Below are 16,593 nucleotides of genomic sequence, written 5' to 3'. Positions count from 1 at the left end.
TGTAAATCCACGTCACCATGGTTTTACTGCTGTTTTCAGACGCGGTTCATTATAGTTGTCCTACTTTAATAGTCTAGTGTAATGGTGTATTCAGAGCTACCATTATCTAACAGATCCCTCTGTCTGCTCTGAACTCCTTTTTTGGAAAACTCAGTAGCTCGGTCCTAGCTAGCATTCCTGGAAGTCCTGAACTGGGAACATCACAAAGACAGTTTTCCATGCGTCTGAAAGAATCAACCTTGTTTGGAGACACTTTTTAGCTGAAGAAAACTGTGAGTCTTTCAAAGCTAACTTGTCTGACTGTTTTTGTGCCTGTGAAACATGGCAGGAGTTCAAACTTCTATTGTAATGAAGAATAATACCCACCATAAGCCTGTTTTTCTGGATCCCAACACTTGATCCGGTTGCCTTCCTGTGTGCAGCTTTTCTATTTCTGGATTCTTCCTTTTACTGTGTCTTCACTTAAAGATGCAGTATTTTACATGAAATATGTTTTTTACATATTTGTTAGAATGTTGTGACAGGTTAGAATAAGACAGATTATCTGTGAAAAAAAATCAAGCTCCTCTGCCTTTTCCCAGTGCTCCCAGTACCAACTGCAGAAATTAACCACTCAGTCAGAAACAACCAATCAGAGACAGGAGGAGGGTCTTAGAGCTGTCAATCACTCTCATGCTTACCTTCTCCCTTTGCTCTCTGCTACATTACATTTAGTTTAAAATAACATAGCCAATCACTAATGCTTAGGCTAGTTAGCATAACCACCTGTGACAGCAGATAAACTGTAAGTTGTTTGTTCGGCATTAGCATATTGAGCAGCGAGTACACGATGTTGACAGACACTGCTAAGCCCCTCCTCCTGGCTCTGATTGGTTATTTTTGAACATTAGCGGTGCATTTCTTCAGACTGCAATATTAGCACTACATGCTCCAGTTTTAATGACATAAGAAACAGTATAAGCATTCTGAATAAGATGTCAGCCTCCTAACTGACTGGTGTTCCCCCTGCAGCTGCTGGTGCCTCCCTGCAGCTGTCTGAGCTGCAGCTGCTGAATTACGATGCTGCAGTCACGCCGGAAGTTCTGCAACCTTTGGCCAATCTCCGCAGCCTGTCGGTCTTCCACCTTTACTCTGTACCCGGACCCACCTGTCACCTGCAGACATGGCTGTCATCACTGCAACAGCTCTGCAGCCTGAGTGTGCACGGTAACTATCACCTGACAAACGGGTGCAGTGTTTGGTCACATATTAAGTAAGTAGTAAAGAGGTATGGGGAAAAAATAAAAAGTCGTTTTTGAACTACTGCAAATAAATATATGTCTATATTTCAAAATAAATGTTGTCTAATCATATATCACTGCTGCCACCAACTGTTTTGGAGGGGTACTGCTTGTTGTGGAGGCGTGCTCTGCTTTTGAGTTGGAGCAACCAATCACTTGGCAGGGTGGTGGCCGCCCCCTGGCTCCGCCCTGGGTGTGTTGGAGAAGGGATGCATCTTCAAGCTACAGCAGGGTAGCTCTCCACGACTTTAGATCAAAGCAGGTCCATGTGAAAAAAAAAATGGTGCAGTCAAAGTACAGACCTGAATCCAATTGAGAATCTGTGACTAGAATTGAAGTTTTCAGATTGCTTCCATCCAATCTGATTGAGCTTGAACTATTTTTTGTTTTGCTGCGCTTTCTTGCACAATGACAATAAAGGATTCAGATTTTGATTTATAATTAAATGTCCTATAAATGTTTGCCTTTCGCCGTACACAGCTGGTAGAGACATGAGTGATGGTGGCAATGAAAGGTTCTTCTACAAAGTCCAACACAGGAGGGCAGCATGCAAACACCAGTTTTCTTTTGCAAAGAATTAAAAAATATATATATATATTTTTCCTCTTTACAGTTGTGCTCTACTTTGTGTTAGTCTCTCACATAAAAGATTAAAATATATCAAACTTTACTGTGGAAATGAGACAGTTTGGAAGAGAAAATAACATTACGCCCAACTACGGGTGGGCAACATGGACAAAGGTTTATTACTATATTTTATGGTACTACTGTGATGGCAATAACAGTGACGATAAGAACTATGTATTACTTCTCTTTTAGATAACTGTGACTGCATAACACAGCAATCACAGCCAATAAATACAAATGCTCTTGAAAAACATTCCCATTTGTAATGAGCTCCTTAGGACACGTCCACTTAAAGAAGTGAGATTTGTTTCATGAAACTGCTCAGTCATTTCATTCAATCATATTTTCAAATTTATTGGTATTTTTAGATTCTCGTTGAACAAGGAGTAGAGAAAATGGTTAAAAAAAAATTCCAACAAAACTTTTCTTTTTGTAAACATCATTAATTAGAATGTACAGTAATATGTGATAATGTTTTGAGCAGCCATTTTGGATTTTCAGGTTTGAGATTAGTTTAAAATCAGTTTCTAGATGTCATGCAGCACAGATGAGTTAAACTCCAACAAGCTTCACTTTATACAACAAACCCAGCAGCTGCAGTCCTAATCAGCGCCTTCATACTGAATGTAACTCCTCTGGTTGTCTGTAAACAGGAGGGCACCCCCTGGTGGTGTATGCTGACTTCCTCCCATCCTCCCTCCGCAGCCTGACTCTGTGTGTGGACCTTCAGCCTGAGGACCTGCAGATTGTCTCCTTCAGAGCTCCCAACCTGAGGCACCTGCACCTGGAGCCATGGAGCTCCTCCTCCAAACTAGTCAGGCTCCTCCCACAGCTGTTCCCTGGCCTGAGGACGCTGGCCATCAGGTGGGACGCTCAAACACCAGTCTCACCAGCTGCATGTCCATATCGAATGTGTGCAAATCTTTGTCGATAGTCTGCCGACTTTGAAAAAAGACAGTTTTGCAATTACTGTTTCTGTCAAATAATATATAAAATTAAAATCACATACGAATAAGCTTGATCTCGCTATAGCTAATTATAAATCATGGCAGCGACAGATGTAAACTGTTACATGAGATATTCATAATTCAATGGCCATCATTTATCAGCCAATAAGGGGAGGTGTCAGTGTTGGAGGAACAAGCCCCGCCTACTTGGGAGTGGCTACGTATGCAGCGTTTTGGGGAAATTGGAATCGCCAATTTTACAGAAGAGTTATGGATTCAACACAACGACGCACTAATGTTTATCAACTGTGTGATGCTAGAACTCTGGTGGAAGCAGCTGCACATTGTCCAAATTAAAAACAGAAATAAACCAACATCCAACTGAGATGTTTCCATTAAAAAAGTGAATAAGTTTGTTCACACAATAAGCCACTCCATCGTCTTTCTACCACTTCCTGTCGTCTTCTTTGTCGTTTTCGCCAGTAGTAACATCCAACTGTTGATCACGTGACTCCTGTGATGCAAAATAATATTTCCACTGCAGTTTTGCAAAATACATCTGTTTCAATACGGCCAGAAAACCACCTCATCCTAAAAGAAACAACTTTTTATTGAGTTTTTTTTAATTGGCGTGTTTCCATTAAGCAAATTTATTCTTGTAATTTTAATTCGTGTAATTTTAGGGTTAATGGAAATGCAGCTACAGAGCTCTTTGGTTCCCATAGCAACCTGCGGTCTCTCTATTCTTGTCCTCAGACATCATCACGCGTCCGATGAAGACTTCCTGGGTCTCCATCAGCTCCAGCATCTCAACACTCTGGAAGTTCTGGATTCATTTTACAGGCCAGATCCTAAAGATCCGAGCTTGGTTGTCAACAAGCCAAGTCCTCGTCTGCTGCAGCTGATCTCTGACCTGCAGAAACTCACCAATCACAAAGTCAGAGTCCTCACCAGTTCACACATAGACCTGCTCCCCTGTGGCTGCGTCTGACTAGAGACCAGGGCCAACAGCTGCACCAAAACCCTCTGACTGACCAGTGGAACCAATCAGGGCCAGGTGCAGTCCTACTTCTCATTCTTGGGATTCTGATTGGCTGTGAGGTGGGCGGGTTCTCAGGGTGCTGATGTTGTGGCTCTGCCCCCTGTGGTCTTCTCCGGTACTCTCCACTCCCAGCTCTGAGTGGGTTTGAAGTTGTTGCCCAACCACTGAGATTATTCTTTACTTTGTGAAGGACATGCAGTTTATTCTTTAGTGTGCAATGAAAAAGGATTTCCTTCGGTTCTTGCTTTTTGTCACATTTTAAATATTCACATCATCAAATGAATTTCATCATAAAACAAAGATGACCTCTGGTGACCTGTCCAGGGTGTAGCCTCCCTCTCCTGGTGACCGTTAGAGATGGAGCTGTTTTCAAATCATGGTTTCATTTATTAAGAGAAAAAACCTGATCTTATGTGAAAAAGTAACTGAAGCTGGTACTAGGCATTTGAGATCATGAACAGCTTGTTTTAAGGTCATGCCACTGAATTTCAATTGGATCCAAGTCCAGACTTTGAGTAGGCCACTCCTAAACCTTCATTTTTTTTATTCATTCAGAGATGGACTTGCTGGTACGACTCAGATCACTGTCCTGCTGTTTACGCTCAATCTGTTTAAACTTAAAGGGGCAGAATTAGGCATTTTTCTGCCACATGCTGCTATTGTGTAGTAACTGTGTTGCCTTCAGTTGTTGTAAAAAATACTGCATATATCAAATATGTCTTGAAAGAAATCTGACTTCCCAGTTTAACACTTTCAAATTGTGCCTCTGTCTCTTTAAGAAACGCCTGCTCTTCCAATCAGACCCTTGACCTTCAGCACATCATTTCTGTTAAGCTGTTTACAGCCATTTTAACAGCAATGCGCTGAGTAGCAGTAACTATGATGAGCTCAGCCAGGTGTTTGCTAATTGCTGCTGCTGCTGCTAGTCTGGAGGAGCTGAGTGGAAATGGGGAGATGCTTGTTTAAGCATTTAAACCTCCCACTAACCCTACCCTCCCAATGGTTGCCATGGGAGATTCAAGGATTCCTCAAAAATACATGAAAGCATCAAGTCAACACTCCTGGTATGATGAGGGAGTAACATTATATTATGATGTAAAGCTCAAAAAAGTTGATTGTACATAACACTGCCCCTTTAAGAACACTAAAAGAAGATGTTGCTCTGCAGTGGCAGCTTTGGCCTTGAAATTCTCCAGGATGTCATTCCTCTCCAGTCTTTCCCTTGTTGTTGAAAACCCTCTAAAGTGTCTGAATTAAACCAATTCCTGCAAAGCAGAGTGGATCTAAATTCATCCACAGCCATAACTGGATGTGATTACCAGTTATCACAAACACTTGATGGCAGCTGTTAGTAGTAAGTGAAGGACAACTAGTTATCAGGCTTGGTGGAGCTAACAGGGCCTGCTGGGTATGGATGGTTTGGTTCCCTTGATAAATGTAATCATCACATGGAAGCTGCTTCCTCTATTCAGTCACTTCTCTTTGATATTAAAATGTGATGAAAATGCAAAAGCAGAAGAAATCTGAAAGGTGGCTGAGGCTGAGTGAGGCAGCTGAGCGGTGCTGAGGTTGGTTGGTTCCAGATTGCTCATCTTCTGCATGTAGCCAGAAAACATGGACCACATTCAGAGGAAGATACCTGGCAGAGTTCATCTAGCTCATTTTTTCTGTTTACCTCTTAATACATCAAACACTAAAAACAAACGACTCTCTAGAAGATGTCTGTTTTGTACAATGAGCTAAAGAAACCTGCTAGTGCCTGAAGTTTTATGTTACACTTCTTTATGTTTTTAATGAAGAACCTTTATGTGCTGAGTGATTGTTTTTATTGAAGTTTGATTGCACTGGTTGCAGTTTTTGGCTGTTCACCAATATTTAAAGGGTCTGGCCTGCCGATTTGGCCGACACTGATTGTTTTGTCTGAGAAGTGGCTTAGTGATCCGCAGTGACTGTTCACTATCTGACTGCCGGCCGTCTGTCACAGCAGATGAACAGGAGACAGGCTGGTTTTCAAAATCTGCCTGGTCTCACCTTCTTGGTTTATTTTTCTTTTTTTTGTCTCCTGCTGAAACCCTTTCCAGGAATAACCGCCATTGTTGGGTATTTTATTTTGAAAGTGTAACTGGTTACTGTTAAGTTACCCCATTTAGAATGGAACAGTGGTTTTTCATTTACTTTGAAAAAGTTTCTAAATGCATATTTACTTTGACCTGCCACAGGTGGGTGGCTGGGATCTAAGGTTCTGCTGGAGGAGCCAGAGCTGGTAGATGTGTTTCAGTATCACAGCCTTTAAAATGACTGGTCTGTTCTTCTTTGATTTATTTTTATTTGGGAAACAATCACTGGGAAGACTCAAATTATTTTTTCTAGACAATAACGAGATCTTTCTGGAAAATGTTTTTGTCATCAGTAAAATACTTTATTTTTGTCTGTTGTCTAAATCTTGTAAAAAGAAACTATATTTTGTAAATATTTCTCCTGTGTGGTTCTGGTTATTATTTCTAAGTATGACTCACATTTTGACTACTGTTGTGATACGTACCTCACACTATTTAAATCTTCCTAATGAAGGAATACTCAATAAATGTGGACCTTTTAACTACTGCAGCCTCTCATTGTTATTTTGGTCCTAACAAAAAAATCCTCAGTTTTAAAAACTCATTGAAAATCAATTCACTGCAGCGGTGCACCTGTGTGGTGGCCATTTGAATTGTTCCTCTCCTGAAATATTTTTTAAATATGTTTAGTATCATCAGTGTTTCCATGAATTACTAACATTTTTCAGTGTAGTCATTTTTAAATACTCGCCTGTCAAAGTATATGGCAAAAATGCAGGTTGTCCTATTTTTTTGTCCCCTGCATTAGTTAAGTGTTTTCTGGTTACTCCTCTCCTGGACAACCTCTAATCAAAAAAAACATTTTTAAATCCAGTTGTGTTGAATCTGTCGTTTTACTGTACTACCAAATCCATAAAGATTCATTTATTCTTCTCTCCAGTGATGTGTTGGCAGTTATCAGTTCAACCCTGATGTCAAACTAATTGTTTTACGCTCATCTTTGGCTTTTTTTCTTTTTCTGCCTGGAGTTTAATTCATGTCTTGTTGCTGCTCTGATCTGTTTATACGGAATGATGCGAGTTAAAAGCTGAAAATTCAAATATTGAGCATTTCCATATTAAATCGGTCTAGTTAAATCAGAAGCAGCCCTGGTTCTGCTATATCCCAGCAGAAGTCCAGATTAAGGAGCAGACATCACCAGTCTGACACATTCTCTGAAACCAGTGAGGACAAATACAGAATACATTTTTATTTCAAAATAAAAAAGTTAAATATTTACAGATTGAAGTAAATTGATAGATTTCATGAGCAAATGTCTTCTTCCACCTCCATGAACAGCGCAGGGCGTTTCCGTTTCCATGTCGACTACATGATGGTCTGTCCTGTCTGAGGACGGAAGGCAGAGAGAAAACCAGTACAGCTGCTGGAACCGGACCGAACCGGACCGGACCTCTGGACTGTTCTGGTACTGAGACAGGTCTCCATTCATGTCCATAGCCAACACCGTCCTCATGTCCAGCAGTACAGCTGCTGCAGCACATTGTGCTGAGATTCCCTTCCAGCTGGCTGGCTGGAAGAACGAGGCGCCGCTCACTCCGCCAGCTCGCTCTCCTTCTGTTTCTTCTTCTTCTTCTTGGGTTTCTCGGCGACCTGGATCACACACACTTCAGTGAGTTCTGGTAAAAGGTCATGTTCACAGACTGAGGAGGTCCACTCCAACTCACCGGCGTGTCGGGCTCCTCCTCGGTCTTTTCCGTCTCGGCTTCCTCTAGCTTTGCTTTTTTCTCCTTTTTCTTTTTCTTCTTTTCTTTCTTGACGTCCTCAGCAGACGGCGTGCTGGGCTGGGCCGGCTCACTGTCGCTCTCTGCTGACTCTCTCTTCCTCTGCAAGAACGTCATGATCACAGCTGATCAAACTTCAGGAAAAATTAACTATCCGGTGCTTTCACTGTGTACAGACAGTTTTCTGCCTCAAGCATGACAAGACATTTAATATCATGAGAGGATCTGTAAACTAAATATCCATCAATCAATTTGAAAAGTGAACCATTTTTCTGAATCAAAAATAAACAAATTACCATTCCTATTTGAATAAAAGTCATTAAATTCTTCTTTCATGGGAACAACAGATTATTTTCTGTCCAGCCTCAAAATAAATAAACACATAAAAAAACATAATATAGATATATCTTCCTCTATGTCCACAGCCCTGTTCTACACTTTGCTTCAGGGTCTGGACTCTCAGCTGTCAGACGATTTAAACTTTAACCAAAAGCTAACATTTCGCCATGACGTTTGTAATGTATGCTGAGTGCATCTATCCACAAATACACTCCTTCCATCTAGAACTAACAATGAAGGGTTTAATTATTTAAATGGCAGTCAATGAAATATTGATTAAATGATAAATCAGCTTGCCATATTATCTTGCTGCTCACACAGGTAGCTTGTTATGACAGCACACCTAAAGACCATCGCTCTAAAGCGATAGTGTGATCTCACCTTAGCCGAGGCGTCGCCTGATGCTGCCACACTGGAGGCGCTGCAGAGAAAAACACATGTTGACGTTAAACTGCCTCAGGGCCTGAAACAGCTGAGACTGTTCTCTGGGGAGCGGGGCCCCCAGCTGCTGCTGGCCAGGGGCCAAGGCTCCGAGCAGAGATTCATGTAGCAGAGCGACTCCCTCAGAGAGCACGGCAGCTCAGAGAGGGATAACTCTCTGCAGTGAGCGAGGGCCACCAGCAGGGGCCAGCAGTGAGTGCAGGGTACCTGTAGTCAACATACTGGTCCTTCCAGTCCTGAGGCGTGCTGCCGTTGGGTTTACCATGTTTATCCAGGAGGCCCTTCTGAATCATCATCTTCTTCTGGCTCGCCTGGTTCACACAGCATCAGACCAGAGGTCACAGACACACTCAGGCATGTTTTCATGTCTTACAGGGACTTTAAATTGATTTCCAATTATTTTCTAAAGCCTAACCCTAACCAAGACACAATTCACACCTTAGTCCTAAACCTAACATACAAACAGCAGTTCTGTTTTTGTTACATATGATGCCATATATACGGCATCATATGTTCAATTTGAACACATGATTAAATGCAGTTTAGTGATATAAATCTCTCTCCTTTAAGTGACTTGTGTCCAAAGAACCTCGTCACAAATGAGAATGTTTTTCAAGAGCATCATTTGTGTTTGTGGGGATACAAGTCATAAATAGTTCTTATCACTTTAATCATAATAAGAATAAAAATATTATGAACATTTCCAGAACGATAAAAATTTCAATAAGTTACTTTAGCTTATATTTTAGGATAATTGAAAAACAGATTTTATTTTATTTTTTGGCCTGTTTTTCCCCTCCAACTTTCTGAGGCCTCTCTAGAGCCCCCTGGTGGCGCTCACTTAGAAAAACACCATTAGAAAACTAAAGGCTCTTCCTCATACCTTGGGCCCCAGGCCCCACTTCCTGGGGTACGTATCCCGCTCCATGATCACCCTCTTTATCTTGGCTACAACTCCGTGGTCACAGGTGGAGATCACCGCTGTGGTCATCAGAGCCACGGCTGCAGGAAGAGGACAGGCTTCAGTCTAGTTAGCGGTCAGTCTGACCAGACGGCAGGCTAACCGAGGAGCCATCAGGTAAGGGTGATAGATAGCAGGTCATCACGGCCCGAAAGCTGCTGCATCTACTCAGATCATCATGTGGCGTTGGCATGACAACCCGCTGACCAACCCGCTCTCACCTGTGCAGATGGCCTCGCCCTTGGTTGTTATAACGACGATGTCCTGGTTGACCTCGATGCCGTCTTCATAGCGGAGCACGCCGGGCAGCATGATCTTGGCGCCGTAGCAGATAGCGTTGACCTGCAGACGGAGCCGGGTCAGAGGTCACAACCACAGAACTGATCCAAACACCAGCAGGATGAGGGTCACACTGCACTTTTATACTTTGATTTTTTTTAGAGAAACATTATCCAAGATACGAAATGTTTTATACAACCAACTTTTACTTAGCCAAACTTTACACTATTTTAATACAAGACCTGTTTTAGAGAGGCACCAATCTGATATTATCTACATCAGACTTGATTCTGAAAAAAAAAATTCAAGATGGGGTATCAGTGACAATGTTCCATTCCATGAGTGCAGATCTATTCAGTCTAATTCTACACTTTGAGCTCTGAATGTTGTGCTTTATTATTCATTTTACATTATATTTCGAATTCATAATTGCTCTTTCTGAACCTTTTTGTTTTTACAGTTTATTTTTAAATGCTCGACCAAAATAGTCAATCTATTGTTTTTGTCTGAACAAATGAAAGTTGTTTTTTCCATGTCTGACCAGCTGGTGGAGCTGTTCTAGTGTTCTGTACTGGTGCAAATAAATGAGTAATTCAGTTCATTTCTCTGTTTAAAACGGAATGAGTTGATACTAAACCTCACATCAGCATTTGAAGTGAAAAAAGTGGATCTGTGTGTCCTTAATTATTTTACTACATAAGGTGTTATAAACATCATTTATGACTCAACATGCTATGTTGCTAATGCTATATTGTGTGTGTAACCATTTTTTTGTAATACATTGTTTTTTGTTATGTTGTGGACGCCAGGAAGAGTAGAGACTGTCATGGCAACGGCTAATGGGGATCCCAAAAACAAACATGAACAGGAAGGTCAGCCTGTTTCCAGGGAGGAAGACTCACCGCACTATCCTTCATCACCAGCCGCTTGTGCGACACCAGCAGCTTCTCCAGAGGGAAGATGACTCTCCTCAGGTACGTCTCGTCCTTGTTGTGGTCGAACTGCCACTGGGCATCTAGAACATCGTGCATTGTCACCAGGTTGTCCTGCAAGCATACAGCCACACTGGACATGAGCGATGTTGGCAGCGCTGAGCCTCGGCGGTCGGGACGCTCCGGCCGCCGTGTCTCCGCTGCTCTTCCTTCTTCCAAAGGCTAATTATCAACTCGGCACTGAACAGCAGAGCTGGACTCAACGCTTTGGACTTCTGGCCGGAACCAGAACTCCTCCTGACCTTCTCTCCCAGGACTCCGGAGCGGACCCGCCGCAGCTCCTGCATCTGCCCCCCGACGCCCAGCAGCAGCCCCAGGTGGACGCACAGGGTCCGGATGTAGGTCCCGGCCTCGCAGCTGACCCAGAAGATGCCTGTTGGAAAAGACAGACAGATTGAAATGGAGGTGATGAAGTCATCACTGCATCACTGGGCTCCGGATCGGTCCAGGCTGGTTCTGACTCAGGACGGCTCCAGGCTTCATCTGGACCAGGACCAGTTGGAATGACCCGGGGAAGAAGCAGCTCCTCACCCAGCCTCCTCTCTGGGTCGTACTCGATCAGCTTGCTCTCATAGATGGTCCGGACTCTCAGCTGACGTTTCACTGCAGCGATCAGCGGCGGACGCTGGAACAAGGCTCCGGTCAGCGTCTCCAGGGCCTGTGGATGACCAGTCAGCAGCGATCAACATCTTCTCTAACTGTGTCATGTGACACCGTGTTATATTTGCATTCAAACTGGAGGCTCACCCGGGCCAGAACGTGCTCGCTCTCGATTGCGTTGTGCAGCCGGACGATTCCCACATACTCCTTACCTGGAATCAGAGCAGAGAGAAGGTCACGACCTTCACCATGTTTTAAATGGAAACATTCCGTCATGTTTCACTGACCAGTACGTCTGTTTTACTGATTAATCACATCTTCTGTTTTTAGAAAATCTGGATTTTTTTTCTCCCCCCACTAATGAACTCTTCGGGTTTCTGTAGTTCAGCCATCTTGTTTAGCAAGCGTGTGACCAAGTTTCTGTTTATTTGGCCTTTGAATTCAGGTCAAATAAACAGACCTGAATGATCGACATAAAAGGCAGTTTTTGGAAATATTTTCTATCTTTTGGAATTACCTTAATTCCAAATGATAGATGAATGATAGATGTAATGTATTAAAAGGAGATTAAATGTGAAAAAAATGTGGGATTTTAATCCTAAACCAAACTCTCTGTCCTGATGATGCGGCTGTTTGCCATGGCTCATGCAGACTAACAGTAATCATAGGCAGCTGATGAAAGGAACCCACCGGCACTCTGCTGAGACTTGACCAATCGCGTGGCTCGATCTATGCAGACGATCAGGCAGCCAGTGACCTTGGGGTCAAGCGTTCCGCTGTGACCGGTCTTCTCCACCCGCAGGATCCTCCGGATCCACGCCACCACCTCATGAGACGACGGGTTGGCCGGTTTGTCCAGGTTGATGAAGCCCGACCTGGTGGAGCAGATGCATCGCCGTCAGAACCGGGTTTGGGCCAGAACTGGCCCAGAAAGCTCAGGGTGACGTTACCGTACTTGACATAGTCGGTGATGTTCCTCTTCAGAGGGTTGCTGCCGCATGGGATGGGCGTGTAGTGAGCTGTTCGGATGTTCAACTTGTGGAAATTCTGTAGGAAAAACAGGAAATGTCTTTACCATTGATTCACAGATTGTTAAATGATTTGTTGAGAAAACGGCTACAACTCTCTGATCTGGGAGTCTGCACAACTGAAGATCCTCCATCTTAATACTACATTATATTTTCATTAAGAAGCCAGGAGTTCTGCCATGTTCACACTACAGATGCAGAAGTTTCAGTGTCTTGTGATTTCATCCAGATTTTTTATTTTATTTTTAGGGTCATGGTTTGACTCAAAAACTTTTTTTTCTATTCAAACTCTTTATTCTGTTGAAATTATGTCAGTTTAAACAAAAAGAACATTTAAAACTTCTCAGGTTCCATATTGGATCCAATTCCATCAGTTCATATTGAAAACAAAAACAGGCTTGTGCATCAAATCCTGCAACTTAACTGACCAATGTGAAGTTAGCTTACCTGCCTGACTTTTTCTTAAATTAATTAAATAAATAAATAATTACTCAAGTAGTGGGTGAGCCAGCCTTCTACAGTGGCCCAGTGGAGAATAATGTGATATACAGTGACTGGCAAATAGGAGCGGAAAAAATGCCAAACATAAATTTTGGAGCATTTAGAATCGATCCAAAATCTCCAGGACTAGGAATTGCGATTCGTAAGTGAATCAATTTTTCTCTTTTCTGGTTGACCCTACCACAAGGTGGCAGTAATGCACCAAGTTGTTTCAATTAGAGCATTTGTTTTCTGAAGCTCCTTCTTCAGCCCAACCCCAACTCTTCTGATAGTAAATCAGTCCACAGGTTAAAGATGGCTGCTACATTTAGACAACTAAAATCACATCCAGCTGAATAACTTGCTTTATGAATAAATTATTTAAATGTGATCAGAACAGGAAGTCGTCTTGGCCGCGGCCGCGTCCAGTCACACTCCGTGAGGTTGCTGGTTGTAATCCGGCAGAACGCTGGAAAAACTCCAGCCCCCCATGAAGCGGCCCCGCCCCAGAACGGAAGCAAGGGCAGCGACTTGAACGGGGCGGCGGCACTCAGAGAATGGATAAACCGCTTCATCATCTCACATGGTTCTGAAACATCAAAAACTAAAATCCCCCCCCCATCAGGGCAGGAACACCTGGGCCTGACCTTCAGTAGGAGGGGCCACTGTGATGTGTCCAGGGAGGGAGCGATTGACTCTGGCTGGATGAAGAAGTCCCCACTCTGTTGGATCTCCTAGGAAACACAAGCAGACTGTTCAGAAACGGCCAGGGGAGGGGCTCTGAAAACCTGAAGCTTCAAGTCAAGTTTTTCTACAAACCCCAACAGATTCTTCCAAAACCTTCTTCGACTTCTTCTTTTTCTTTACTGAAGCTAAACAAAAAAAAAAAAAAAAAAATCTATTTAAAAAATACTGAAAAGAAGCCATCAGTCAGTTTTCCTGTTCATTCACATTCATTAAGAGCTGATAAATTTCAATTAGTAACATTTAAAAATTTATATTTTAAAATATTTTTAAATATATATTTTTTAAACTGCCCATATCGTTATAATTGAAGTTTATTTACTTTAATTTTTAGTCAATAAGTGTATTAATAAATTAAATGCAGTTACTGTGAGTAGTTTAGTGATACAAATTATACTTCTTCATATGACTGGTGTCCTGAGGAAGCGCATTATAAATGGGAATGTTTATTTATAGTTGTTATTGCTTTAAACTGAAAGCTTTAAGAACACCACGGAAATCCTGCTATCAACGCTAACTTCAGCTTCTTCTTCGTGGGTTCTAAGCAGAGGCCCACGTGGTGTCTCCACGTGCTTGCAACACGTGGTGGCTAACGCTCCCAGCTAACAGGCCACTGAACATTCAACCCCACACTGAAAGAGTTGCTACTTCTGAGACATCGTTTCCACAGCTCTGGTGAACTCAGAAACACAGCAACAGCGTGTTCGGCTCCTGGTTTATTAGCCATTTTAAAGCTGATCTAGTTTGTATTTTACAAGTCAATAACCACAACAGATCAAACTATAGTAAAATAACGCTTTCACTTTCAAAATAGCAATGCAATCAATTTCATATAATTTTTTATACAGTTTAGAGCCTGCTTGATCAAAATGACTCACCACGTGTTTCCTGTTTCACGCATTAACAGTTCATGCGCCTAAATCACGATTAATAAAAGACGCCACGCTATTTCATCACAATACGCTGATCTAAATACTGAGATTTGGATGAGATTTATTTTTGCAGAATGGCTGTAAAAACACAACTATTAATCTAAGCTGCACCTCAGACCAAATTCCCAAATCCGCTTTCCTCGCCACAATAAAAGCAGCTAAATTACACAGAAAGACGCTTTATTGGTAATAAAACCCCGCGTTAAAGGGAGGCGTTAAAACATCATTATTTGACCGGGAGAAGAAGTAAAAACTGCCCCTGCCCCACAGAATGTGTTGCACACTCACCTTCTAGGTCCGCCATCTTCTCCGGAAAGAAAGAACGTTCACCAAGCGAGGAGTGGAGAGCAACTGCTTCTTCCTCTGCGACCTGCGAGCAAGAAGCGGAGGTACTACCGGGTACACTACTGCCCCCTGCCGGAAAACAATGATTCAGCACAACCAATATCCGGATGTGCTTCATCCATCCATCTTCTGTACTCCCTTGTCCCTTAGTGGGGTCGGGAGGGTTGCTGGTGGTAATCTCCAGCTAACGTTCCGGGCGAGAGGCGGGGTCCCCCTGGATAGGGACACAGAGACAGACAGGACAAACAACCATGCTCACACTCTCACAGCTAGGGAGAATTTAGAGAAACCAATTAATCATTAATCTGACAGTCATGTTTTTGGACTGTGGGAGGAAGCCAGAGTACTTGGAGAGAACCCACGCATGCACAAGGAGAACATGCAAACTCCATGCATAAAGACCCCAGACCGGGAATCAAACCCAGAACCTTCTTGGTGCAAGGCTACAGCTCTACCAACTGCGCAGCCCGGATGTGCTTCAACATAACAGAATAATGTTTCACTATTTCAGCCATTCTGTTAAAAAATATGAAGTATCATATAAGCTCTGGTCTTGGTTCATTTTGGTGAATATGGCATAAAGCTGATGTTTGTTTTCCAGAAAATGTGAATATTGCATAAGACCACGTTGAAAGGATTTTTAATATGTGAAATAGAATAATCATTCATTCCTTAAAGGAAATATGGATGAAAATAATAATTAATCATGTTGAAATATTTCAAAAGAAGTAAGTCTGCTTTCTAAAATAAGGTAGTAAATTCATGTCTTTCCAGAAAATATTTACTGGCTGAAACTGATCAAACTGATTGATAAAGTTTTTGTAGTTCACTCTCCATAACAGTTGATGTTGGTCTCTTTGATTGCTAATTGTCATAAAAAGTGTAAGCTACAAAAAGTCATTGCAAAAGAAGCTGCCTGCTAATAGAATATGCAAGCATGGAAAGTTGAGTGGAGGGAAAATGGATAAAACAAAAGACACAAGCAACAGAGATTACTGCAGCTTTGAGATGATTATAAGGCAAAACTAATTCACATTTGGGGCAGATTCATAAGGCATAGACTGCAGCATCATGGCTCACACACATACACACTGTCTTAGTTGGTTGAACTCCTGTTAAAATGATCTCTTTTCTGTTTGTTGCACAATGACTTTTGGATCTTTTAAAGTTTGAAATGCCTTCAGCCCAATCAGCATAGAACAGCATCAAGATCTAGAGAAACTCATGCGTTCATGTTTAATTGCATTTTAATAGTTTGCTACTGCAATAGTGTCTTCATGGGTCTGCCTAAAAAAATCAATCAGTGTTTCGGCTTTTTTCAGATTTCTGGAAGTTTGTTCCAGATTTCTGACTAAAACCAGGAAGATAGAGAACATCTCCAGTTCTATCTATATCACCCAGTTTTGCAGTCCTTTACTGAGAGAATAGACTTTAAAATTCTGATGTTAGTTTATAAATCACTGAATGGTTTAAAGTTCTGCTGTTGTTGTATCAACCTTCCAGAACCTCTCAGGTCTTTTGGTTCTGCTCTGCATGCAGAACCAGAACCAAACGTGGAGAAGCAGCATTCAGCATCTATGCACCACAAATCTGGAACAAACTTCCAGAAATCTGAAAAAAAGCCAAAACACTGAGTTCCTTTAAAACCAGACTAAATCCCCTCCTGTTTAGAGCTGCTTTTGAGCCATAATAAATGGAATAGTAACCAAAACATTTGA

The 16,593-nt window shown here is 42.2% G+C and overlaps 3 protein-coding genes across 3 annotated transcripts in view; 1 reads left to right on the top strand and 2 right to left on the bottom strand.

Moving 5' to 3' along the window:
- LOC106950001 (uncharacterized) overlaps nucleotides 1–4,626 on the top strand; it is a 12,193-nt gene extending 7,567 nt beyond the window's left edge. The window contains exons 2-4 of the mRNA XM_015036592.1: nucleotides 1,012–1,206; nucleotides 2,561–2,771; nucleotides 3,611–4,626. Of these exons, the coding sequence (XP_014892078.1) occupies nucleotides 1,012–1,206; nucleotides 2,561–2,771; nucleotides 3,611–3,845 (641 nt within the window). The 3' untranslated portion in view covers nucleotides 3,846–4,626. The remainder of the gene's footprint in view (nucleotides 1–1,011; nucleotides 1,207–2,560; nucleotides 2,772–3,610) is intronic.
- Nucleotides 1–4,637, bottom strand: part of cinp (cyclin dependent kinase 2 interacting protein) — a 16,350-nt gene extending 11,713 nt beyond the window's left edge. The window contains exon 1 of the mRNA XM_015036597.1: nucleotides 4,633–4,637. The gene's annotated coding sequence lies outside the window, so the exon portion shown is untranslated. The remainder of the gene's footprint in view (nucleotides 1–4,632) is intronic.
- Nucleotides 4,638–7,187: 2,550 nt separating this feature from the next.
- On the bottom strand, nucleotides 7,188–14,929 carry dkc1 (dyskeratosis congenita 1, dyskerin). Its single transcript, XM_015036591.1, has 15 exons — nucleotides 14,819–14,929; nucleotides 13,674–13,726; nucleotides 13,502–13,588; nucleotides 12,302–12,393; nucleotides 12,037–12,221; nucleotides 11,494–11,558; nucleotides 11,278–11,404; nucleotides 10,989–11,119; nucleotides 10,657–10,800; nucleotides 9,697–9,817; nucleotides 9,398–9,516; nucleotides 8,722–8,825; nucleotides 8,455–8,494; nucleotides 7,678–7,836; nucleotides 7,188–7,603 (listed from the first exon to the last, which is right to left on the bottom strand). The coding sequence occupies exons 1-15, from the start codon at nucleotides 14,832–14,834 to the stop codon at nucleotides 7,544–7,546; spliced, it is 1,503 nt and encodes a 500-aa protein (XP_014892077.1). The 5' UTR covers nucleotides 14,835–14,929; the 3' UTR covers nucleotides 7,188–7,543.
- Nucleotides 14,930–16,593: the final 1,664 nt, after the last annotated feature.

Source organism: Poecilia latipinna, unplaced genomic scaffold, assembly GCF_001443285.1.
Source record: "Poecilia latipinna isolate Pla-1442-1.1 unplaced genomic scaffold, P_latipinna-1.0 Scaffold373, whole genome shotgun sequence".
NCBI lineage: Eukaryota > Metazoa > Chordata > Actinopteri > Cyprinodontiformes > Poeciliidae > Poecilia > Poecilia latipinna.
Note: the sequence above shows the minus strand (reverse complement) of the source record. Positions and strands in the feature narration are given on the sequence as shown.

Bases quoted from the DNA above. Each gene is read 5' to 3' on its own strand.
- dkc1 (XM_015036591.1), bottom strand. The intron at 12,222-12,301 runs GTACGGTAACGT...CTGCTCCACCAG, and splicing joins AACATCACCGACTATGTCAA to GTCGGGCTTCATCAACCTGG. The intron at 8,826-9,397 runs GTATGAGGAAGA...TGTGTGAACCAG, and splicing joins AGTGGGGCCTGGGGCCCAAG to GCGAGCCAGAAGAAGATGAT.